General features: G+C 38.7%; 2 protein-coding genes and 1 long non-coding RNA gene across 17 annotated transcripts in view; 2 read left to right on the forward strand and 1 right to left on the reverse strand.

Annotated features, from left to right (window-relative positions):
* Positions 1 to 4,103, forward strand: part of ANKAR (ankyrin and armadillo repeat containing) — a 73,058-nt gene extending 68,955 nt beyond the window's left edge. For 5 of the 6 annotated variants that reach the window (XM_055379214.2, XM_055379216.2, XM_055379215.2 and 2 more), the window contains 3 exons: positions 711 to 910; positions 2,186 to 2,232; positions 3,836 to 4,103. In XM_055379214.2, the coding sequence (XP_055235189.1) occupies positions 711 to 910; positions 2,186 to 2,232; positions 3,836 to 4,083 (495 nt within the window). In that variant the 3' untranslated portion in view covers positions 4,084 to 4,103. The remainder of the gene's footprint in view (positions 1 to 710; positions 911 to 2,185; positions 2,233 to 3,835) is intronic. The other variant, XM_055379218.2, reaches the window with a different exon arrangement.
* Positions 4,104 to 4,115: 12 nt separating this feature from the next.
* On the reverse strand, positions 4,116 to 20,687 carry OSGEPL1 (O-sialoglycoprotein endopeptidase like 1). 10 transcript variants are annotated; one of them, XM_063695386.1, is made up of 9 exons: positions 20,169 to 20,277; positions 18,910 to 19,150; positions 12,652 to 13,039; positions 11,618 to 11,822; positions 11,393 to 11,541; positions 10,322 to 10,452; positions 10,126 to 10,197; positions 8,012 to 8,118; positions 4,116 to 4,791 (listed from the first exon to the last, which is right to left on the reverse strand). In XM_063695386.1, the coding sequence occupies exons 2-8, from the start codon at positions 19,128 to 19,130 to the stop codon at positions 8,040 to 8,042; spliced, it is 1,245 nt and encodes a 414-aa protein (XP_063551456.1). In that variant the 5' UTR covers positions 19,131 to 19,150; positions 20,169 to 20,277; the 3' UTR covers positions 4,116 to 4,791; positions 8,012 to 8,039. The 10 variants fall into 10 exon arrangements, 7 of the variants coding, with proteins under 7 accessions (XP_063551456.1, XP_055235212.1, XP_055235210.1 ...); XM_055379237.2 differs by lacking the exon at positions 8,012 to 8,118 and having other exon boundaries at positions 4,116 to 4,624; positions 20,169 to 20,687; XM_055379235.2 differs by lacking the exon at positions 8,012 to 8,118 and having other exon boundaries at positions 4,116 to 4,787; positions 20,169 to 20,324.
* On the forward strand, positions 20,264 to 25,075 carry LOC109026014 (uncharacterized). Its single transcript, XR_002005009.3, has 2 exons — positions 20,264 to 20,476; positions 22,340 to 25,075. It is a non-coding gene; the product is annotated as an uncharacterized lncRNA (long non-coding RNA).
* Positions 25,076 to 26,063: the final 988 nt, after the last annotated feature.

Here is a 26,063-nt window from a genome sequence, read left to right on the forward strand (position 1 = left end):
TAACAAATAAATAAATAAGTTGCTTTCTCTAAGATTTCTGTTACCAAGAGTTCAGCTTTCCTATGTGTACCACTTAGCTATTCTCCAAAGTGTCTGTTCCTACTCCTTTGAGAACGATAAACAAAATAATTAAATAAGAGTTTCTAGGGATGGAACCCAGGCATAATTGTCAAAGTTATATGCGTGATGCTAATGCATTGTCAGGGTTGCATCCACTACCTTAGTTCAAACTCAGGTTCTTTCTTTGGTGGCACATTAGAATTACCTGACACACACACACACACACACACACACACTAGAATTACCTGACACACACACACACACACACACAATTAGAATTACCTGACACACACACACACACACACACACACACTAGAATTACCTGACACACACACACACACACACACCCACCCCTGAAAGGATTCTGATTTAGTTGGTGGGCTTTTTTTTTTTTTTTTTTAAACACTCCAGGTGGTTCTAAAATGCAGTTAAGACTGAGAACAACCACTAGAAATCAATGGCAGTTGACAGCTCTCTGTAAAAATACGGCAGTTAAGCTTCCGTCTATACACTGCCATTTGTTTGCATACATATTTGCTTACACTTGCTCCCTCCCTTCCAGAGACTTTCCTATGAAATAGCTAATTAGAACGTTAAGATATTTTAAGAACAAAGCCCATTGGTTAAGAAAGAATTGTTTCTTCATTTAGGTTCGCGCAGCTTGTTCCTCTGCTCTTGGCTACTTAACATACAATGCAAATGCTTTCCGCATCCTATTAAAAGAATGCAGGAATAAACCTAACCAGTTCATTCGTATAAAAAATAATATCAGCAGAGATGCAAGTATTAACCCAGCATTTTTAAAGGAATTTCAAATGCAACAAACACTGGTGGGACTTCCTTCCTTAAGGTATGGTCCTATGTTAGAAGTTGCAGTAGTGAAATCATCGATAGAGGAGACTTTAATGAGGTTTAGTAAGATCCAACAAGAGGAACTATTCTTGATATGAACATATCTCCTGTATAGCAGAGGATAAACTTTATTCTAAATGACCACTGCCAAAACCTGTTTTAATTCCAACTCAGCACCAGAGTTGTGGGTGCAGACAAGAACACACCTAGATCTTAGAGATCCTCTCTGGCCAGGATTATTCACATTTTAGAAAGTTTTGGGGAGACTGGTTACCACAACATCTGATTCAAGAAGTCACTTTTTAGCAGACTAGGGATACATTTGAGAGTTCTGAGACAAGACCACCACCCTGACCTTAGCATCAAATGGGTTTTCCGGACCAGATCCAAAGCTAGGCCAAATTCCCAGGGTGGAAACAGGGCTAAATTACACTTAGTGGTTAGTTACAGTGAAGTTTGCCAGGTATTCAGAGGATTTTGACTCAATGTTGTGGTTTCATCACAAACTTAACTCCCCCCAAAAAGGGAGGAGAAGAGAATCTCTACTATGGGCATATTTTCTCTTCTGTAAACGTAGCTGAATTACAAGTCTTCTCTCCAAGTAGTGATATTCATACATAGGAAATAGAACTACTCAAGATACGTTAACTCTATGATAACGGAAGAGAATAGGATCCAATAGTGCATCCGAATAGGACCCATGTACAAACATAGATTCTACATCAATTTTAAGTACAGAGAATGGTGAGTACATCTTTGGAGCCACTTTAATTCTTTGAAAAGCTGAAAGTCTAAAATGGGTGACCTACTTTTATAAGCCAGGGAAGCTAAATTATAACTGTTATAATTGATAATTCTAAATAATTTTCATTGGTTCAAGGAATTAAGATAAATAATGTAAGTAGTATTTTACACAGTCACTCCCACAGCTAGCCCATGTGATGACTTTGTAGGAATTAGAAAAATATACCCCTTTCTCAGACCTATCTTCTTCAAAACCCAGCTGAAGTGTCTCTTCTTCTGTAACACTTTCCCTCATCACTTCAAGCAGATTTAATGTTCCAAATGTTTGGAGTAAATAAGTGAGTAAATGAGTGACTGAATATAAAATACTTCTTACAGATAACATGCAGAGTTAGTGGAGGTAACATGTATGAATTAGGCCATTAGGCATTAAACCTGGTACTGTAAGTCTTCATATACTTCTTCATATATTTTTTCTGGGTGCATTATGTCTTCATTTATTTTAATGACAAAAATGTTTTCCTTTTAGTCTGGAGAAGAATGGAGGACCATCCATAATTCCTATCTTTAAAAGAGGTAATTGATTTTTCTTTTATGTATGAAGTACCTTCTAGCCCAGACACTTTATAATTCTGTATTCCATCTCTAAAAATTCAAAATGTAGGCTGGGCACAGTGGCTCATGCCTGTAATCCCAGCACTTTGGGAGGCCGAGGTGGGCAGATCACTTGAGGTCAGGAGTTCAACATCAGCCTAGCCAATATTGTGAAACCCCATCTCTACTACTACTACTACTACTACTACTACTGCTACTACTACTACTACTACTAATAATACAAAAATTAGCCAGGCATGGTGGCGTGTGCCTGTAATCCCAGCTACCTGGGAGGCTGAGGCAGGAGAATCGCTTGAACCTGGGAGGCAGAGGCTGCAGTCAGCTGAGATCGCACCACTGCACTCTGGCCTGGGTGACAGAGTGAGACTCCGTCTCAAAAAAAAAAGTAGAGGGTACCCCCACAAAAAAGTTTACCTGCATACTTCTCTTTTGTAATTCTGTCTACCTAAAATATCTTAATTACAAGCCCATATTAATCATTTTCTGTAAGGCCTTCCCTATTAGTATCACTTGAAAGTGACTCCTGTCTTATTTTGCTTTTCTCAAACCATGCATAGAAGTAAGTCATTATTTAAACGACCTGTAAATATGACTTTGCTGTTTTATATCTGAAACAACTTACCTATCTGAATTCTCAGGGCAGAGACCACATTTTTTCCATTGATACTCTATATAGTTTTGTACATAGTTGGTACATTACACTTGAATGGACTAGATCTGCAGAGATCAGAGTCCAGATCTCATATTATTTATCCCTTCCTATTAGATATGTAATAGGGAATATAAATTACTTATTAATTTCACATATCTGCTTAGTGCTTGTTCGTGTAGGACCAAAATCAGTCTTGATACATTGTCCTATCAAGAAAATCAAGGATAGAAACATTCAGAAGTCAAGATCAGTTTGCTAGAGTCACAAACAGAAAGGGAGAGAATTTAAAAAGACAGTAAAAGGAGAGGAAACAATTTCATGTATTCAGCCAGTATATGAGGGAAGCTAGGTATGTGGGGAGGCTATATAGAAATATATATAGAATATCATGGGTAGAAAAGCATCCATTTTTTATATAGCTTCTTGAATGTAAGAGTAATTTACATAAAAGAATAAAGTCAGTTCACTCTTCACTTTAACACTGGTTTCTAAACAACAACCTGTTTATCAGTCATGATCTGATGAAGTTTTCACAGGTTTGTAGTAACATAAGAAAAAATAAGGACAAGGTAGCACGTTTCTGATAAAATTAATTTCATTCAATATCAAGTCCATCATTTTGAGATAATGCCTTTTACACTTTTTTTAGTGTTAAAATATTCTTTATTTTACATAATGATATTTAAAGTAGTATTCGTTCTTTTATTGGTGCTAACTTGACATAACAAGCTAGCAAACCATATAGTGGTCCCCACAAATTTTTGGCCTCTGACATCTAAATGTCTGGAAGTACTGATCTGTTCTCTTAGTATGTTTTAGTTATGTAAAGAAAATAGAACTACATAGAAGTAGAAGTAATGAGACTATACCTAGGGCTCTCAGGAGAGACATTTAATTGTGGCTAATTTTTAGGGAAGGAGCACCGAAGAAAATTGAAACCTAAAATTCAACCAAAAGATTCTTTGACTTTATTACCTCCTGTAACTAACTTCATGGGACTCTTCAAAGCAACAAAAAAGACCAAGGATTCCCATAATATTTTTTCTTTTTCATCTACAATTACATCAGATATCACAAATGTATCAAGACCAAGAATAGTGTGTTTGAACCAACTTGGGAAACATGTCCAGAAAGCCAACCCAGAGCCTGCAGAAGGCTAATAAAACATTTTAGAATGAAAGGATTCCTGAGCCATCTTTTAAAAATTTTTTTATTTTTAATAATGGTAATATGCAAATAACATAACTGAATAATCTTTTTGAATGGAAGTTCTTGATCTCGATACTAAGCAGATTTTCCTTAGCATGTCTACAGGAATTTAGTGTCACGTCAGAGTTATGGTTTCAAAAAATTAGGATTTCTGTAAACGAAGGCCTGCACTTAAACCTTAAAATTTATTGACTGACATGAGTGGTATAACTAGTGTATATATCAAGAGTTAACATTTTTAAATTGGTGTGCAAGAAGCCTGATTCAAAGTAGCTCACATGGTAACATTTATTGTAATACTTTGAGATATTTAGTAATAAATATCACAAATGTCTAAGTCTTCTAAGACCCAAAATGTATACCTTAAGAAACATTTTGGCCAGGCATGGTGGCTCACACCTGTAATCCCAGCACTTCTGGAGGCCAAGGTGGGAGGATCACTTGAATTCAGCAGTTCAGGACCAGCCTGGGCAACATGGCAAGAGCCTGTCTCTACAAAAAATAGAAATAAAGTTGGCTGGGCATGGACATGCACACCTGTAGTCCCAGCTATTCAAGAGGCTAAGGCAGGAGGATTGCTTGAGTTCAGGAAGTCAGGGTTGCAGTGAGTTGTGATCTGGCTACTGTACTCCAGCTGAGGTCAGAGAGTGAGACCCTGTCTCAAAAAAAAAAAAAAAAAAAAAAAGTCTGAGAGTCAGTGGATGAAGCAGAAAAGAAAAATTAAAAAAGAGAATAAAACAAAAATTTTTTAAAAGGGAAAAAAAGTTTTATTTAAAATTAAAATCTGAAATCATTGCCCATCAAGTACATGAGTATGGCTTTTGTGGCTAACAGTGTTGCTCATTCTCCATATTTATAGTGTCTTTGGTTTGCAACTGGAAAGGGTAATAGTCTTTGTGGCTTAGAACCATATGATGTCTTTGCTCAAATAGCAATGTCTGCTTCTTCTATTTTATAGCTGCAGATAGATATGATACAAACACCTGGCTTCACTGTGTACTTTATTTTACTTACTTACTTATGTATTTATTTATTCGAGATGGAGTCTCGCTCTGTCACCCAGGCTGGAGTGCAGTGGCAGGATCTCGGCTCACTCCGCCTCCTGGGTTCAGGCAATTCTCCTGCCTCAGCCTCTTGAGTAGCTGCGGTTACAGGCGCCTGCCACCACACCTGGCTAATTTTTGTATTTTTAGTAGAGATGAGGTTTCACCATGTTGGCCAGGCTGGTCTTGACCTCCTGACATCAGGTGATCCGCCTACCTTGGCCTCCCAAAGTGCTGGGATTACAGGTGTGAGCCACTGCGCCTGGCTTTACTGTGTACTTTAAAGCTCCCCTTTTCTCCATCCACTTGCTGAATTGCCTCCATACAGTCTGAGGGTCTTGCTATAATCCATTCTCTACCTGGGCTGCAGTAAGCATTGAAAGTATATATTAATTAGCGGTTATTTTCCCCGATATGTACTTAGGGCTTTCTATGTGCTAGAGTCCAAAGTCAGTGGGTGAGTGAGTGGGTGAATGAATTATTATTTATTTATTTGTCTGTTTAAGACAGGGTCTTGCTCTGTTACCCAGGCTGGAGGGCAATAGTGCAATCATAGCTCACTGTAGCCTGTAACTCTTGGGTTCAAAGCAATCATCCCACCTCAGCCTCCTGAGTGGCTAGGGCTACAGGTCCTCGGTCTTTGTTATGCTGAGTGTGGTGGTACAGGCGTGTAGCCCTAGCTACTCAGGAAGCTGAGGTCTCTGCTGTGTTGCCCAGGCTGGTCCCGAATTCCTGGCCTCAAGTGATCCTCCTCCCTTGGCCTCCCAAAGCATTAGGATGAGCTACCATGCAAAGTTTGTGTTCTTAACCACTAAAAAATAAGAGACCTCTTTAATCTTCATATTTAATTCTAAATTATCTTAATGGTGCTGAGTCACAACTTTCTGGTGGATTGACTGAAATATAGGAAATGTGGAGGGAGATGGTCTATTTTATACTAGAAAGGGATACATATTCAAGTGATGAATTGTGTTATCTAGCACCATTAAGGATAAGAATTTATAACAATGGAAATATTAAGTTTCTGTAGATATTTTTAAAAGCCTTTAGAGAGCAACTTTTGAGCTCTGAAACTGGTTTCAGGTAGGCTCAAGACTATACTTTAGGACTATTTTCAGGTTATCAGAGTTTCTTTGCATTCAATGCCAGATATTTCCTGAGCATCTTGGCCTAGCCAGACCATCCTACCACTCCTAAAATTTATACTACTTCTCCTATAAATCTCCCCTATAAAGATTATTTTTATTGGCTGGGCATGGTGGCTCACACCTGTAATCCCAGCACTTTGGGAGGCCAAGGCGGGTGGATCACATGGTCAGGAGTTCGAGACCAGCCTAGCCAGCATGGTGAAACCCCATCTCTACTAAAAATACAAAAAATGAGCTGGGCATGGTGGTGCTTGCCTGTAGTCCCAGCTACTCGGGAGGCTGAGACAGGAGAATTGCTTGAACCTGGCAGACGGAGGTTGCAGTGAGCCGAGATCAAGCCATTGCACTCCAGTCTGGACAACAGAGCAAGACTCTGTCTAAAAAAAAAAATAAAAATAAAAGATTATTTTTATTACTCCACGGTTTTTTTTTTTTTAAACAATGTGTGAAAAGTCAGGCCCTGGAGGCTGAAGTTGGAGGATTACATGAGCCTAGGAGTTGTACTCCAGCCTGGGCAACATAGCAAGATGCTGTCTATAAAAATCGAAATAAAAAATTATGTATGAGAAAGGCCTCCAGATATAGAGGGTTACATTCAAAGAATTGTACATTTAGTTACTTTAATCAAGGCAGAAAAACGGTGATAAGCTTATAATATTTGCAGTACAAAGTTTGGATTAAAAAAAAAATCCAAAAAAACTCCCTCATTTATTTCCATCTGATTATATACAATTTCTCAAATAACTGATGTGAAAGTATGTGGACAACTAAAGCGTACAATACATACTTGAGGGATTACTTACATGTTAAAATTGTAAAACCTCAAATTATATGGATTTTAAAAAATGCATAGACATCCTATTTACCCCAGAGATGATACCTAATAACGAACTCTTAAAATTAATAACATATTATGTTAGAGAAAGTCAGCTTTTGTCTTGATTTGGAAATGTCTGCTTTGACATGACTGATCTAAAATTGCTGTCTTGAGCACATCCGTAATCCCAGCATTTTGGGAGGCCGAGGCAGGCAGATTGCCTGAGCTCAGGAGTTCAAGACCACCCTGGGAAACATGGTGAAACCCCATCTCTACTAAAAAAACAAAAAATTAGCCAGACGTGGTGGTGGGCTCCTGTAGTCCCAGCTACTCAGGAGGCTGAAGCAGGAGAATCGCTTGAACCCAGAAGGTAGAGGTTGCATGCAGTAAGCTGAGATCACGCCACTGCACTCCAGCCTGGGTGACAGAGGGAGATTATCTCCAAAAAATAATAATGATAAAAAAAAATAAAACTGCTCTCTCATTATAAAGTCAGGTTCTTGTTTCAGTAGGAGTTAAAAAATAGCTTCTCCTATCCTGATTTGAGGAAGTGGGGGAAAGTCCTAGGCATGTATGATACAGGGCCAGAATTCAGCAAAATTACTGTGCTTCTTTCAAAGCTTTCTTTCTACCTGCCAGCATCAATACATTCCTTTCTCAAAAGATGTTTTATTTTGGTTTTTAATAATTAAAAGAAAAAAACTATCTTCCCTTGTAAGACTTTTAACACATTACAGTATCTCAGAAGAGCAGGTAAAACATCAAATATAAAAAAAAAAAGAAATAAAATCTTGATGAATAATTAATATTATATATCTTCTATAATTTGATACACAAAACAATAAAAACTTAATTTTAACCTTAATACTACCTTTAGGGACTTTTTTGAACAGCAGAAATCATATCTCCATTTTTAATTGTGGTACTTTTATGGAAGCTTCTCCAACTTCTTTTGATATGTCTACTCCAAGAGGACATCTACATCATAAGCAGACAAATCGCATTATTTATTTGCTTCATGATCCATCACTAGTTCTGCGGACTATTTGCTTAGAATTCTGATGGTATAAATATCAAATATTTAATTCATCATATGTGGTGATGATTCTTAAATACTTACAAATATACTGGGACCTCAAGTCAGGATAATGAAAGCTAGTCTCAATAAGAAATCTAAATTTTGAGACGTTTTTAAAAGAAACAGTTTTGCTGTTCTCAAATACTGTAAATAAGTTAAAAACATAAAATGAAATATAAAAATAATGAAAAATATCTTATAATTCTCTACAAAGCTAAAAAGGTAAAAACATTTTTGCCACACAGCTAAAGTCAAACCTGTATCCATTCACATTTTAGAAATGTCCTAGGTTTCTATAGGTTCTTCTCTGAAGTTTCAAAAGCTGCCTTGCCCCTTTTCTACCATCCTTTGCCATTACTAGCCAAAGAGGTCTTAGTTCCTGCTGTCTTTTTCTGTTCCTCCTCAGTAACTAATTTTTGCTTCAGATTTCTGCTTTTCTACCATGTTGTCCAAGATAAGGCTTTGCTTTGACTGAATCCCAACCTGGAAAAAGGCATTATCTCCAGCCTCAACACTGCCACAAGGGGGCATAACTGAATCAGAGGATATACTCTATCTGAGACAAGGTATCAAAGGGATGCCTTCTGGTACTACTAACTCAATTCAGTTCATTCATCATCAGCATACATGTAATTCATATATAGCACAACTGTCAAGTTACGGAATATAATGCTGACAAGTTGTGTGTATTTTTTTTTTTTTTTTTGAGATGGAGTCTCACTCTGTCACCCGGGCTGGAGTGCAATGGCGTGATCTTGGCTTACTGCAACCTCCGCCTTGAGGATTCAGGCAATTCTCCTGCCTCAGCCTCCCGAGTAGCTGCGATTACAGGCGCCTGCCACTACGCCTGGCTAATTTTTGTATTTTCAGTAGAGACGGGGTTTCACCATGTTGGCCAGGCTGGTCTCGAACTCCTAACCTCAGATCTGCCCACCTCAGCCTCCCAAAGTGCTGGGATTACAGGCATGAGCCACCGTGCCTGGCCAATGCTGACAAGTTTTAAAACATCAGATGAAACAGTGTTCAAAATAGAATTATGTTAGATTATGAAAATAATTGTCTTTTACTATTCCAGAATTAACTTAAAACAGAATTTGATAGTAATTTGAAAAACCAGCCAGGTGTGGTGGCTCACACCTGTCATCTCAGCATTTTGGGAGGCCGAGGTGGGTGGATCACTTGAGGCCTGGAGTTCGAGACCAGCCTGGCCAATGTGGCAAAACCCAAAAACTAAAAATACAAAAAATGAGCTGGGCACAGCTGTGTGAACCTGTAATTCCAGCTACTCAGGAGGCTGAGGCATGACAATCACTTGAATATGGGAAGCAGAGGTTGCAGTGAGCCGAGAATGCGCCACTGCATTCTAGCCTGGGTGACACAGTAAGACTCTAAAAAAAAAAAAGAAAAAAGTAAAAGAAAAAACTGTGCTATTCACTGGAACTTTGATTTGGGAGAGGAAATAAGGCTTGCAGGAAACAGATATCTTTTGGCCAATTCTCAACTGCCTGTGTAAAAGCGTAATCACAACCCACTCTCACACCTGAATGCTTTCTGCATGTTTTCCTTAAATTTCCCAGCATACTTGCTGGTTCTGAGATGTTCTTGAGATTGCAAAAGTCCAGGCCATGGACATAGTTTACATTCTAGTTCCAAAGGAGGGAATTCATCACCCTTACTCATGACCTGTTTCTAACTCACCTAAACTTGCCAAGATTTTTATAATTTGATACTGTAGCAAAAATATTTCTCATATGGTATCAACCTTAACTAGGTTCATGAAAGAAATTTATGTAACTTTCCTTCAAGTACCACCAGAATGTCAATGAAAACCTCATATATAAAGGCAAAATCCAGGCTTTGTCTCAAGTAATGTAACTTGCATAAAGATCATGAATGATACCACATACTTTGGTTCATAGCGGATGCCTTCTATGCCATGTAAAACGCCCAAGCCAGCACGTAGTCTTTCAATACCATTCCTAAATAAGAAGCATTAAAATAAAATCAATAGCTCCAAGATCTGAAGGAAGAAGGCTTAGTATGATAAAACGGCAATTAATATTTACATAGTTATGAGTGAAGCACGTATATCCTGTGGCTTACCATGCAATCATAATGCCATTATCAGTGCATAGTCTGGGAGGAGGACACAACAAAGTGCACTGTGTTGCGTTTGTTAAAATTTCCAGAGCTCTGCGGATATAGAAGTTACTTGCGACACCACCAGATGCAACCTGAAGGAATTGAGAAAACCAAAATAACTATCATATATGGATATGAACCAAGCTGCTAATTAAACCTGGAGAAAAATATCAGCATTAAACAATAATAAACTATCCCATTTTGAGATGGGTAATGGGCAGATGACATATCTATATAATAAAAATTTGGAAAGAAAAAAATTACTAACAATTCTAATAGCATACAAACATTACTAGCATTTTTGTATATTTTCTTCCAACCTTTCATCTAAATATTTATTTAATATAATTACAATCATAGTACACTATTTTAGACCCTGAAATTTTTATTAAATATTTTGTGCATTTTACTACGTAACTCTGAAAAAATTATTCTTTGATATCCATGTAAAATTCCATCTATGAATTACTACCATTTAAACATTTTCCCACTTTAGTTTATAATTTTTAAATGAATACAGTTTAAGATACAGTTAAACAGGATGTTTATCAAGGCTTTTAAGCACAATTAAAGGGATTTCGGCTGGTACAATATAGTGGATTATCAGAACTTTATCAACATTAGTGTCACGAAAGTTGGTATACCACCTCCCACTGCTAAATTTGACTGGCTTATTAAAAAAACAAACAAACAAAGGGATTTCATCAAAGGATGAAGGAAATCCACCTATTTTTCTAAAAATAGTGATAGCAGTTACTGCATTTACTTTCTTTATTGTAAGCCCTCTTTTAAATCCAACAAGAAGATGCAAAATTAGACTTATGTGCCATAGAAGCTATACAGCTGTCCCATAAAGCTGCCAAACTAGTACAAGAAATGGCTGTTAGTCTTTCCTATCCTGCATAATTTCATACTGTCAGGGCTAGCATAAGGCATAAAGATCTGTTCATCCTAAACACAAGGTCAAGGTCTTGGGAAAAAAGTAACATATTGCAAAGTGTAACTATTACTATAAAATGAGATAAAACTTACCAGTACTGCATTATTTTGAGGTAACAAGTCTCTCTGCTTACAAAACAGAATAGCCCGATGTGTTCTTTTCACAAGATGACATGCCATTGTGTGCTGTACTGTGGCAGCAATGTCTGCAGCTGAAGACAGGATTTGCCCCTTCTCAATACCTGCAGAAATGAGCAGCTATTTTTAGGCACAATCCAGGAATATTTATCTGTTCAACTTTACTAATTAGAAATATACCTTCCTCTTTTTCCTTTTTCATTATTATTTTATCAGTAACGTGTTGAAGTCCAGTAAAAGAAAAATCACAATTTTTAGCATGATGTAAGGGAGGTTTGATGTCAAAATGAAATCTATTTCCTTGTTTGGCCAAATGTTCTATGGCTTTCCCACCACTCATGGTGGAGCACTCTGGATGTTTTATTAAAGAAAGTCTTCTTGCCACCTATCAAAGAAACATATTTTTTAGAGTCATAAAATTAAATACTGTGAAACAAAAAGATGCAAAGGAAATAAATTGAAAATTACTAACAAAACAAAAAACCCCTGAATGAATAAAACATGCTATACTTTGGCAAATATAGACTATAGCTGATATTCAGGTAAGCAGACAACCCTGTTCCTTATGATGACCCGAACAATAAGAGGCCAGTCACTGCCCCTGTCTATGTTTGCTCTTCTATTGGGGTTGGAAAATGGGCTTGAAGTTGACAATAACTGCTTAATGATGAATGTCAATAATAAGAACTTGTCCTATACTTCCTATTATTTCACTGTGGGAAGCAGTGTTTTGTTTGTTTGTTTGTTTGTTTGTTTTCCTATATATGGCAGTAGCCTCTGTAGTATTCTAAAACAAAGGGGGGCGGGGGGGGGACCCTGTCTGTGGTGTAAGTAATTGTGTGATTTAATTCTGTGCATTGCATCTTTAATGTCCTTATGTTAATCTATATATATTCCCTTATTTTACCTTTTTTGCAGTATGTTAGTTTACGAAGCACGTTCTTTCACATATATTATTTGGCAAAATACATAACTGTATCTGCAAACTATTTCAGCCTTTATGTACAGATATGAACCTCTTACCATTTTATTAAGAAAGGCTAAGAATTATAAAATTGTGTATACTCTATTTTTTCTTACCATATGTGAATTTTTTTCAGTTTACTAAGATAAAATTCAGAAATATTTAGGTGAATGGTGGTAGCACATCTATTGCTACTTAGTTGAAATGGACAACATAACAAAAAAGAATGGAGAAATTAATTCTTAATTACCTTGTCAAGCATGTCACCTGGTGCTATGTCCAAAGACTTTCCAAGAAGCAGAAAATCTGAAACTCCTTGAACTAATGCCAACAGACAGTGACCTCCAGAAATCAAAAGAACTAAAAAAGGAAATTCTACTTTATTGGTCAACCTAATAGTAAGTGCATGAGCCTCCATATGATGAATGGGAATGAATGGCTTTTTTAACTGTCCTACCAGCTGTAAGCTAAATGATAAGCCCACTCCCAGGCTTAAAGCAAGTCCTGGTTTTATGGTAGTTGCAATTGCTGAGAGGTCACTTGGAGAGATTCTACTGGCAGAAAGAGCTTCTTGTACTATTCGTTGAATATTTTCTCTGTGAAGCTGTTGAGCTGCTGGAGGAACAATCCCACCTGTTCTGAAAGAAAGAAAGACAGCATTTTGTAGTTTTAAGATTGTAAAAATGAAGAAAAATGATATTACAGCTAAAAGCATGTCTTCAAGTTAATCATTATATAGCTGAGTAAGTCAAGTATTTTCTAATTGTGTGCCTTCTAACATAGCACACTATGGTTAAAACTCAGTAAGCAGTAATTAAGGGGATAATGTTTCTGACTTTTTCAATTTATGCACAACAGACTCCCATGGATTTGTTTGTTGACAAATGAAATCACCAAAATAATCTTGTAAAGCATTCCATACAAGTTTTGAGCATGGGAAGGACAGGAAAAAACTGTATTTAAGGAAAATTAATTTCCTTGCTGACAGAAGATTTTAAGAGAGATTACTGCGAAAATATTTGTGTAAAATGATTATATCTTAAACTGGGCGACTGTGGGAATGGAAAGAAAGGGACAGAGAACCTTAAGAACTGTAATAACTAACTGAATATAAAGGGACAGGGGGATTAAGGCATCAAAGTTTGTTCAGCTATTCAGCTGGAATGACCGGGAGAAAAGAAATTCTAAAAGAGAAACATGAAGACAGTTTTATAAAGACGATGAGTTTATTTTAAAACACATTCCACTTGAGGTCACAGCAGGATAGCAGATAGCTTGCAATCCTGAAATACAGTTTGGGAATCTGGTGCTCAGAGTTTGTAATTTGGATTTTTGGTCCATGTAGGATGGTGGATGGCCACTCCAAATGTCAAGTGTAAAGAACTAAGAGACAAATTTGCTAGCAACAAATTTGCTACCATGTGATTGATTTACAATATGAGAACTAGAGCAATAAAATAGTCTGCAAAACGCACTGCTAGTTTCAAAAAAAAATCATCTTCCAATATTTGATGTTGCAAGATCTACTAGTTCTATGTGTAGAAATGAAAATCCTCAGTAAGTGCAATCAATGAATATTTGCTGAGTAATTAAAATATTGTTTCAGGCAATGAGGGGGATATAAATGAAATGATCTGATTTCAACACATCCACATTATAATATAATTTTCCTTAATTCTTCAAAGCTACTTTTTCTCTTATATTCCTCATCTTTGTTAGTGGCATCAAATAACCCTTGGGTTTCAACGTTCATCTTTACTTCCTTTCTCTCCTTCACTCTCCGCATTTAAGTTTATCACCATTCCCACTGCCAAGTCTCAAAAGCCCTCATCTCAGTCTGTTCAACAGTCTTCTAATTGTACTTTCCTAACTATGTCCTTTGATCCTTAGAGCCCATCCTATATTGCTGCCAGAGAATACTCTAAAGCACATGCTACCACTGTTATTCCCCTACTCAAAACCTTTAGTTTCATGGAATTTGGGAGACATCAAATCCAAATTCTCTCCCTGCAACTCATTTCTTCCTTCTCTGTCTTGCCTCCCTCCTTTCCTTTCTATGCCTTTTCTGTGTATTTTATCTTCCAGGGATTATGCTAAACACTAGGGCCAAATAAGAACATGGCTTTATTCTCAAAGAATTAATAACAACAATGTATTTTTGTCTATGATTTGTAGACAGTATGGAGTGTGGATTATGGAACAAAGCTAACAAAGAGGCAGGGAAACCACTGAGGCTTGAAGCTATAGCCAAGAGTCTGTGCAAAAGACAATAAGGGATTGAACTCAGTCAGTGAGAAGGGAGAGGAAAGTTGCAAAAAATATTTGGGAGATGGATTTACTATGAATGGATGACTGATTTGGATGTGGAATGGTAAGGGAGAAGTCAAGGGTGTCCTTCAGGTTTCTGGCTTGGAAGAAGGGACTCCTCCTGCCAAGTAATCCTCTATTATTGCATTTTCCATGCTGTTTCACAATGATCTGCTTACTGTCTTCTTCATTTTTACTGATGGTAGTAGTAGAACTACTATTGTTACTAATAGCTAGCTTGTATTCAGCCCTTGCTATTCAAGAAGAATGCCCTAAAAGCTTTAAAGGAATTCACACTTAATATTCACAACACTAATTTGAGTTAGTGGTCATTATTATCATTTTACAGATAAGGAAACTGAGGCACAAAAAACTGTGCACAGTATCAAATGTAGTAAATGGTTGAACCAGAATATAAGCCTAGTAAATGGCTGAACCAGAATATAAGCCTACACTCTAACCCACTTATATGGTGAGCTGTTCAAAGGCAAGGGTCATATGTCTCATTTATATTTGTATCCCAAATGCCCTAAGTAATGCCTGGCAGCTATAGGTATTCAAAAAATGCTGAGATGAGCCAGGTGGATGGTATCACTGAAGCCTGTTTGCCCAGTAGTCTCCTCAAGTGACCTATGCTCTAGCTAAACTGAATGTCTAGTACTTTCTCACTTCTTTGACTTTGCTGACAATGCTCACTTAGTGATATGGTTTGGATCTGTGTCCCTGCCCAAATCTCATGTAGAATGGTAATTCCCAATGTTGAAGATGGGGCCTGGTGGGAGGTGACTACATCATGGGGGCATATTTTCCCCTTGGTACTGTGTCGTGATAGTCAATGAGTTCTCATGAGATCTTGTTGTTTAAAAGTGTGGGCCGGGAGCGGTGGTTCATGCCTGTAATCCCAGCACTTTGGGAGGCCGAGGTGGGCGGATCACTTGAGGTCGGGAGTTCGAGACAGCCTGACCAACATGGAGAAACCCCGTCTCTACTAAAAATACAAAATTAGCTGGGCATGGTGGCGCATGCCTATAATCCCAGCTATTCTGAAGGCTGAGGGGGGAGAATCGCTTGAACCCGGGAGGCGGAGGTTGTGATGAGCCAAGATTGCACCATTGCACTCTGGTCTGGGCAACAAGAGGAAAACTCCATCTCAAAAGAAAAAAAAAAGTGTGTAGCACCTCACCCCCCCTCTCGGTCCTGCTCCTGCCATGTAAGACGCCTATTCCCAATTTGCCTTCCGCCATGAGTAAAAGCTCCCTGGGGCCTCCCCAGAAGCAGATGCTGCCACGCTTCCTACACAGCCTGTGGAAACATGAACCAATTAAACCTCTTTTCTTTATAAATTACCCAGTCTCAGGTATTTCTTTATAGCAGTGCAAGAATGAACTAACACAGCCAGGTTATAATATTCTTTCCATCTCCATTCACTGAAGGCCTAACGAAAGGCCACTGAACACCTGTGATGTGTCAAACATTGTGTTAGGCACTAGGCATAGCATAGTGATTAATATAGACATGGCCCCTGTCACCATGGCAGTTAGACTCTACTGAGAGAGATTATACATACACAAGCAAATGTATAAATTGTGAAAGTATTACAAAGAAAATATGCAGGGTATGATGATACAGAATAAATAGGATGGGAGTACCTAATTTAGATAAAGTGGTCAGGGTAGTCCTTTCTGTGCCATTAACTTTTACATGTTCAAAAGTTCAGTGCACTCAGGAAAAACTGAAAGGACTGTGAAGCTGAGGCACGGTAATAATAGTTACTGTCTGCACCACTTGTTTTACCTTATGCTATGCTGCCTTGCACTATTAATTCTCCTTGTAGGTCTAGACGTCATGTCTCCATAATCAAGTTAAGCTTCCTTAAACCAAGGACTTTGCAGTACTTCACAGTGCCTTACTAATATCCAACACAGTCCCTTTCACATAGTTATTGTTTGAGGCTTAATCTGCCTCTTTACATACATTATTTCTAATGCCACCCTCCCGTAATTCTATGAGGCAGATGTTAATTTTCCTTTTTTTTTTTTTTTGAGACGGACTCTCACTCTGTCACCCGGGCTGGAGTCCAATGGCGCGATCTCTGCTCACTGCAAGCTCCGCCTCCCGGGTTCACGCCATTCTCCTGCCTCAGCGTCCCAAGTAGCTGTGACTACAGGCACCCGCCACCATGCCTGGCTAATTTTTTTTGTATTTTTAGTAGAGATGGGGTTTCACCATGTTAGCCAGGATGGTCTCAATCTCCTGACCTCGTGGTCCACTCGCCTCGGCCTCCCAAAGTGATGCGATTACAGGCGTGAGCCACAGCGCCCGGCCAATTTTCCTATTTTACTGATGTGAAAACAGAATCAGAGAGGATATGGAACTTGCCTACAGTTACAGAGCCAATACCAAGTGCTTAATTCAGGATTCAAATACAGGACTGTGATTCCAAAATACCAGGCTTTTTCACTATTCAGATGTTGTAAATTGATAGCTTAAAGGTATACTCATCTGTAGAGTATTTTATTTTATTCTTATTTATTTATTTTTTTTTTAGTATTTATTGATCATTCTTGGGTGTTTCTCGGAGAGGGGGATTTGGCAGGGTCATAGGACAATAGTGGAGAGAAGGTCAGCAGATAAACATGTGAACAAAGGTCTCTGGTTTTCCTAGGCAGAGGACTCTGCGGCCTTCCGCAGTGTTTGTGTCCCTGGGTACTTAAGATTAGGGAGTGGTGATGACTCTTAACGAGTATGCTGCCTTCAAGCATCTGTCTAACAAAGCACATCGTGCACCGCCCTTAATCCATTTAACCCTGAGTTGACACAGCACATGTTTCAGAGAGCAGGGGGTTGGGGGTAAGGTTATAGATTAACAGCATCCCAAGGCAGAAGGATTTTTCTTAGCACAGAACAAAATGGAGTCTCCTATGTCTACTTCTTTCTACACAGACACAGTAACAATCTGATCTCTCTTTCTTTTCCCCACATTTCCCCCTTTTCTATTAGACAAAACCGCCATTGTCATCATGGCCCGTTCTCAATGAGCTGTTGGGTACACCTCCCAGACGGGGTGGCGGCCGGGCAGAGGGGCTCCTCACTTCCCAGACGTGGCGACCAGGCGGAGGGGCCCCCACCCCCAAGATGGGGCGGCTGCCGGGCAGAGGCGCCCCCACCTCCCAGACAGGGCGGCTGCCGGGCGGGGGCGCCCCCCACCTCCCAAGAGTATTTTAATACATTCTAAATTAGCTACTAATGTAAAAAATCTGCAAATACGACATTAACAATCTGGATTTCCAGCCGGGCGCGGTGTCTCACGCCTGTAATCCCCACACTTTGGGAGGCCGAGGTAGGTGGATCACGAGGTCAGGAGATTGAGACCATCCTGGCCAACATGGTGAAACCCCGTCTCTACTAAAATGCAAAAAATCAGCTGGGCGTGGTGGTGCGTGCAGGTAGTCCCAGCTACTTGGGAGGCTGAGACAGGGGAATCGTTTGAACTCGAGACGCGGAGATTGCAGTGAGCCGAGATCATGCCACTGCACTCCAGCCTGGTGACAGAGTGAGACTCTGTCTCACCAAAAAAAAAAAAAAAAAAAAATCTGGATTTCCATTTTCCCTTGAAAATTATAGTAATCTAATAACACAGGTCCTGCATTCCCACATGACAACTGGCTAGAGCTGAGTAGTGACCTCCTCCAGACATTTTCCACTTTATATCTTGTCCATTTATTTAGGTAACCTGCCTGGTAGTCCTCTACAAACATCACAGTTTATAATCCTTGCACTATTCTATGCTTTAATACAACAGTGTATTATTATTTATTTAAGTACTAATACAAGTTATATGTATAAATATGAATAGGATTTTTTTTCAATGACTAACAGTTTTCCTAGGACTTCAGCTGAGACCATGAAACACAGAAGTGGAGAAAAGAAGGAATGCATTACTGAAGGAAAATCAATAAATACGGAAGCTGGGAATGAGCTCAGTTTCTTTTGGCAACAGGATTAGTTAAGGTTGGGACCTTATTGTGAAGACCCTTAAAAGCCAGGATGAAGTGTTTGAGGTTTTCTATAGCAGTTATTAAAAGTGTTTGCAAAAAGGAATAAGACAGTAGCTCCTGAAAACTTTTATATATGACAAATACAAAAGAATGATTTTACTTTTTCCAAAAAAGTAGAAATGACTAAGATAATGTCTACTTACTTTAAATGAACTTCAGTTTGGGAATGTATTGCTTCTCCCAACACATTTCCAGTTTCATCCACCACAGCAGCTGCTGTATCATCACAACTGGTTTCAATTCCCAATACTATTTTATGAAGAAATAGTGTTCCAGGATGAAAATTAAAACTTCTTAAAAATTCATAAACTTTCCTTTTTGATGGTTTAAAAAAAACTCCTGCAGTCTTAGTCAAGATTAGCATACTTACTCTATAGATAATTCCTGAAAAAGAATTACAGAAACAACTTATTATTTGCAACTGACATTAGCCAGCTTATTTTTCAATATATAGTTTTACAGAATTACACGAAAGTTTGTAAAATCACCAAAAGTTTGTAAAGGCTATAGCAACATGGGAATATAAACAATATTATGAATGAATATAATGTTCTCCAAGGGGGAAAACGGGTCAGATATAAAATTTTTTAGTATTATTATTACTTGCATGCTGTTCCTACCAAAAGACTTATTAAGACAGCTAATAGAAAGCACAATAATTGATAGAGTCCTCTGAAAAGTGCTATTTATTTTTTGACTGCTAAAATTAAGACAAAATGTGGATTTTCTAAAAAGAATCAAACAACAAAGGCAGATGGAACAGATAAAAATACTGTTAATGTATTCCATCTCCTAAAAACATCTTTCAAAATAAAACTGGATCATTTGGTTCAAAAACAAGAGTTAACATAAACACACACACGCCAACTGCAACCTAACACCTATTTTATCCTTAATTACAATCTTTGGAATTAAATCTCCACTTTTTGCTACAGGTTTTGTCATAACAAGGATCTTCCCAAATCCTTTTCCCCCAAAATAATAGCAGCCCATCACTAAAGCACACTAGTATTTTCACACTGCGAAGCACCTAATTTTATGCCCCCAGATCATCCGTTCTAAAACTTTCTGGGTGTTAAAGCAGGGCCTTTCTCCACCACACTAAAGGGACACGGCATCCCAGGGATTAGAGATGAGCGACCTATTTGCAGAAGGCAGTTGCGGGCAGTGCAGCCCAGACAGACACAACCTAGAGGAATTAGATTTGCACTAACAAAATCTGGACAAGGAGGATTGTACGAAGCACTACTCTTTCGGGCCAAGAAAGCTGCAGGGTGAACCCACGTGACTTGGGTAGCGCTGGTCTCCTGTCGGCTGTAAGGCGGCGACGGGCGCAAACTGGAACCGCTTTTCCAGGTGCGCAAAAGCGTCAGTGGGGTGAAGAGTGAGCAATTTCACCCACCTTCCTCTTGGGCGGCAGTAGCTAGCGCTTGTCTCCTTTCCCTAGTAAAGACTGTCGACTGCCCTTATTGCTGCAGGAGAAAGCCCGAACCTGGCGCCCGGAAGTGATGTCATCGGAACTGTGCAAGGTCCGGTCCAGAGCTGGCTGCTGTTTCGCTAGCGAGCGGCATGCTTAGTGAAGAAAAGCTTAAAGGCCGTCTTTGCCCAAAACGCTCTCTGTGCGGGCCTGCATTTCCCCCAGATTTGCAGGTGATGAGAGTTCTGTAAAATTACACAGCTAGTGACTGGTCCAGCGGAGGCCGAATACAGGTTTGTCTGACTACACAACATCAAGTTCCAAACACTAAGCTACATTAAAAAGAAATTTTTTTTTTGCCCTTGGCTGGAATTTGGTTGCTACTGTGAGAAAAGGATGGGGTAGATTATTCGTCATTCATTTTTAAGGGAACTATCATCAAATCTAAACGTAGGGGTGAGGTACCTGATACTTTCATCGGAGAAATAGGATGGAATCTAGCGGCGCCCCCTAGCAGGGTTACCAGAGAACGGAAGTGTTTCTCGTCGGACAGTGTAAACCGTTTCTCCCACTTCACTAGGAAGAAAGGGGCTGGCTTATTTTTACAATAAAAAAAAAAAAAAAACTCGGGAGACTGAGGCAGGAGAACTGTTTGAACTGGGACCCGGGAGGCGGAGGTAGCAGTGAGCCGAGATCGCGCCACTGCACTCCAGCCTGAGCTACAGAGCGAGACTCTGTCTCAAAAAAAAAAAAAAAAAAAAAAAGGCTGTGGTAAATATTCAGTTGCCTTAAACCATCCTATTTTCATAATGCATTATATTGTCCTTCCTTACTAGGTACACGAAATTCAGCATGGTATGTTTTCAAAGTCTTGCACCTGCTTTTTCTTTTTTTTTCTTTTATTGGTTTGTGAACTTTGTTTTGAACATTGTTTGGACAGATTTATTCCAAGAGTCAGGCTTTTCCCCTGCTGGTATTTAAGATTTTAGTAAGCAAGGACCTTAGAATCCACTGTTGTACAGGGCTGGCATATATACCTGCACTTTGCACGTTGTGAAGCTCTGGGTATAAAAGATGAGTAAATCCCATAACAACATGTTGGGAAGCCACAGAGTACAGTCTAGAGGTGGATACAGATAAATAAGTAAATAATTACCAGAATATGGTTGAGGTTTTTTAGTTGGAACTTACGTTTTTCAAAAATTTCATTTATGTGTAACAATAATGATAAAGTGGCACTATGTACCAGGCACCTGCTGTAGATTAATTTCTTTCAAAATCCCATGAAATAGTTTCTGTCCTCATTTTACAGGCAACTGGGCCACAGAGTTTGGGTGCTTTGGAGGTCACACAACTAGGAAAAGCAAAGCTAGGATTAGAAGTCAGGCCATCTGGCACTGGAGTCTGTTTTCTTAACTGCTAGAAGAGAAAATAACTCACATTTTCTCTAGGGTGCACTGTTGGCCTAAACAAGGGAAAAAAGAAAAATTAAAACCTAAAGTTAGGAAAAATTAGTCATACTGTTAGAGAGGTCAGAGGTTATTTCTGTTATACACTGGAATCCAGTTTGAACATAAAACCTTTCACATCAGGTATTATTTTTCTTACAATTCCAATTATGTTCAGCAGGTATATCCCAATGCTCTTCTGTGCTGTCAAGACAAGCAAGATCCTATTGTGTGTGCTATCATTGGTAGATTCCTTGTCTAGGCACTCTTGGCCAGTGTTGAGTCCGAATGCTGTTACGTGAAACAAGAGAACTCTAGGGCACATTAGTATGGAATTTTATCTTTCCCTTGACCGAATATATGTGAAGTGGCACTTACACAAGACCCATGTATTTAGCAAAGGTGTACATTTTTTATGTTCTTTATTGTAACATAGGAGAGGGTTATTGGGGGAAAAGCATGTATGCTCTCTGAGGCCTGTCTGTACTTTTATGCAGATAGTTAGAATGCCACTCATGGGCATTCTCAAAAAATATGGCCTATGTAAGTTCAACATAAATCGAGAGTTACAGCTGAATCTAGATATGCTTATTTGGTCTCAGATACTGTGTGTCTAGCTTTCCATTTGTAGCCTTCAGAGGAAAATTTTATTATTAATACATATTATATATTAAAACATATAAGAATCTTTCTTTTCTTTTTTTTTAGATGGAGTCTCACTCTGTTGCCAGGCTGGAGTGCAGTGGTGCCATCTCAGCTCACTACAACCTCCACCTCCGGGGTTCAAGCGATTCTCCTGCCTCAGCCTTCCGAGTAGCTGGGACTACAGGTGCCTGCCACCATTCCCAGTTAATTTTTGTATTTTTAGTAGAGATGACATTTCACTATGTTGGCCAGGCTGGTTTTGAACTCCTGACCTCGTGATCCACCTGCCTCAGCTTCCCAAAGTGCTGGGATTACAGGCATGAGCCACCACGCCTGGCCCAAATCCTATTTTTCAATATTTATTTCCTAATTATGTCCTACTAGGTTAGGTTTTATTTTCATTTGTTACATATTTATTGGGTTATTTCCTTTATGCTAGGAACTTTATTAGTTATTAAGGATACAGATGAGGTCCATTCTCTGTTCTCAAGAATCTGAGTCTACAGGCAGAAGACAAAATGCAGTACAGAATTATGGAAATGTGAATGGAAACTGCATTCAGAGAGGGGTATTGCTTGGGAAAAGCCACATTGGCGTGCCACAGATGTATGCCAGCCTGGCAGGCCCATAGTGTGATTACTTGAGTTTCAATATCTGATTCTTTTATAGGCTTGAAATTGGTTTATCAGGTCTAGAAGTGACTGGACTCTGGAGTACTGAGTTACCCACCACAAACTGCTAATAAAATGCTGTGTAAAACCCATTAATACTAATGTATTATTTATGAGAAACACAATTATGGGGAAGCTAGGATAGTTGAGTTTGCTGGTCATTATCTTCCTTGTATTGACCAAATTACAATGAAGGCTAAATCCAAATTATAATCATAAGATTGCTTGGTAAATACAGAACAGAAACAATAGAAATTGTGTGTGGTGCTTTTAATGGCTAGTATTTCAAGCCTGATGCAGCCCTTTCCACTTGAGTCACATTGTCTTACATTCTTTGACTTGGCTAGTGCTAAAAATACATTGCCATTTTCCTTTCTCCATTTTTTTTTTTTTTTTTGAGACGACGTCTGGATTGCAATGGCGTGAGGTTGGCTCACTGCAACCTCTGCCTCCCGGGTTCAAGCGATTCTCCTGCCCCAGCCTCCTGAGTAGCTGGGACTACAGGTGCACGCCACCACGCCCAGCTAATTTTTGTATTTCTGGCAGAGACGGGGTTTCACCATGTTGGCCAGGATGGTCTCCATCTCTTGACCTCGTGATCCACCTGCCTCGGCCTCCCAAAGTGCTAGGATTACAGGCGTGAGCCACCACGCCCAGCCCATCCTTTCTCCTCTTAAATTTTCTTTGCTGACCAGTATCTCTTGATGTGGAACGTTCTTTCATTAGTGGTAATACTGTCAGGTCTTTGGAAGATATTTTGGGTTTTGTTTGCTGAACCATTATGCTTATTTTACAAATTAACTTTTCTGAACTTTATCGTGGTAGAATTTACGTAACAATTTACCATTTTGACCATTTTTAAGTTCAAAGGAACTAAGTACATTCACATTGCTATGCAACTATGACTACCATCTAGCTCCAGAACCTTTTCATCTTCTCAAACTGAAATTCTGTACCCATTAAACAATAAGCTCCCAGCCGGGCACAGTGGCTCTCGCCTGTAATCCCAGCACTTCGGGAGGCTGAGGTGGGCGGATTACCTGGAGTCAGGAGTTCGAGACCAGCCTGGCCAACATGATGGCCGTCTCTACTAAGAATACAAAAATTAGCTGGGTGTGGTGATGAATGCCTGTAATCCCAGCTGCGCGGGAGGCTGAGGCATGAGAATCACTTGAACCTGGGAGGCAGACGTTGCAGTGAGCTGGGATTGCACCACTACACTCCAGCCTAGGCAACAGAGGGAGACTCCCGTCTCAAAAAAAAACAAAACAAAAACAAGAACCAATAAGCTGCCATTCCTTCTGCCTTCCAGCCCTTGGCAACCACCATTCCACTTTAAATTTAATTATTCTAGGAGTTCATAAAAGTGGGATAACACAGTATTTGTCATTTTGTGACTGACTTATTTCACATATCATAATGTCTTCAAGATTCATCCAGGATGTAATATATATCAGAAGTTTCCTCCTTTTTAAGGCTGAGTAATATTCCATTTTGTGTTTATGTCACATTTCTTTTAACCATTCATCCCTTGATGGACACTTGGATTGCTTCCACCTTCTGGCTATTGTGAATAATGCTGCTGTGAACATAGATGTACAAATTATCTGTCCAAGTTCCTGCTTTCACTTCTTTTGGGTATATACCCGGAAGTGGAATTGCTGGATATAATTTTAATTTTTGAGGAATCTCCATACTCAGATGATCTTATTTCCTTATTTTTCAAGTGTGTGGGTCTATGTGTGGTTTTGGCAGGGAAGGGAGAGGGCGAGTCTCTGTCGTTCCCACGTACTCCCCATGACTGTTAAGTGCTGTGTTAGAAGCATATGGTTTGATGAGAATTCTAGGAGAGACAAATGTTTCAAAGGATCTCTGTATTTTCACCGGCAATAACTAATAAATCATCTGGCTTCTCTGTTCCCCCTGTAAAAATTATAAAATGGAGAAAATAATGCATGTTTTATCATCTTGGTAAAATGGTCAACATAAATGCAGAATATTTGAAAACTCCGGGGTTTTCAAAATAAGATTGTCAATAAAAATTTATAATTGCTAATTGGAAAGTCAGAAAATTTATACACTGTAAAATTCCTTTCATACTTTATATCTTAAAACTATTTTACAATGTTAATGAAGTGGCTTATTTCTTTACTAAAGTTCTTGTATTTAAGATTATTTTATCAACAGTTATGCTGTCTGAGTGAACGGACACTGTGATAAACTGCCTTATCTGCTAAACTTAACATTATTTAGAACTTGAGAGCTACACGTAAGTCATTCCATAACCATTGTTTATCAAGGGCTTGAATAATTAGTCAAGAAATGAAATAAATTACAGTGCTACACTGAAAACCCAATTTTACTATTTTTCTAATTATGAAATATTTCAGATTTTGAAAAAATTAAATACTATAAACAACTTCTGTGAGGCCAACATTCAACTTGAGATAAAATCATCCAATACAGTTGAAGCCCTGTGTCCTATATACTTGATACATTCAGGATTCTGACTTTGATGCTTATAATTCTCATGCATTCATTTGTAGCTATATGAAAATTTTTAAACCCAACATAACAAACTACTTGCTACATCGCTGGATCTTTTTTACCTGGAACTGAAATTAGGCAGTAAAATAAAAATGTGATACATCTCATTCTTTTCTTTTTGACACAACAAAGGAGAGTTTATCTCTGCTATTCTACTTACCTTCCCCTTCCCTGCGCTGCACTACTCCAAACCTCCTTTTAGGGTATTTTACCTAGACATGTCTTTTTAGTACTGAACTTGTTCACATTTCTCACATCAACATGTACTATCCATGTTATTGTTTTAGGAATTACTCTTTTCTGTCTATCCTGTTAGAAAGACTATTAAATTGCACTGGTTGACACTGGGTTACTCCATTTGTGTTCTTCATGACTAGCATGAGGCTATTTTTGGGTGATACTTACTGATGACATATATAATATAGAAGACACAGGAGAAATATACTGCATGAAAATCAAGATTCAGCTTTAGCTAGACAAGATGAATCAATAAACTAAAATCTAACAAGATGGAGTTCTATAGGAAAAATGTCTTAAGAGTTTGGTTTAATAAATCAATTTCATATGTG

This window comes from Gorilla gorilla, chromosome 11, assembly GCF_029281585.2.
Source record: "Gorilla gorilla gorilla isolate KB3781 chromosome 11, NHGRI_mGorGor1-v2.1_pri, whole genome shotgun sequence".
NCBI classification, from domain to species: Eukaryota; Metazoa; Chordata; class Mammalia; order Primates; family Hominidae; genus Gorilla; species Gorilla gorilla.

Excerpts from the sequence above, each read along its gene's own strand:
- OSGEPL1 (XM_055379231.2), bottom strand. The coding sequence starts at position 19,130 with ATGCTAATCTTGACTAAGACTGCAGGAGTTTTTTTTAAACCATCAAAA. Across the intron at positions 11,823-12,651 it reads CAGGTGACATGCTTGACAAG|GTGGCAAGAAGACTTTCTTT; the intron begins GTAATTAAGAAT and ends TTTCTTTGATAG. Across the intron at positions 5,540-10,125 it reads GGCATCCGCTATGAACCAAA|CCCAGGTAGAGAATGGATTA; the intron begins GTATGTGGTATC and ends TGCTTACTGCAG.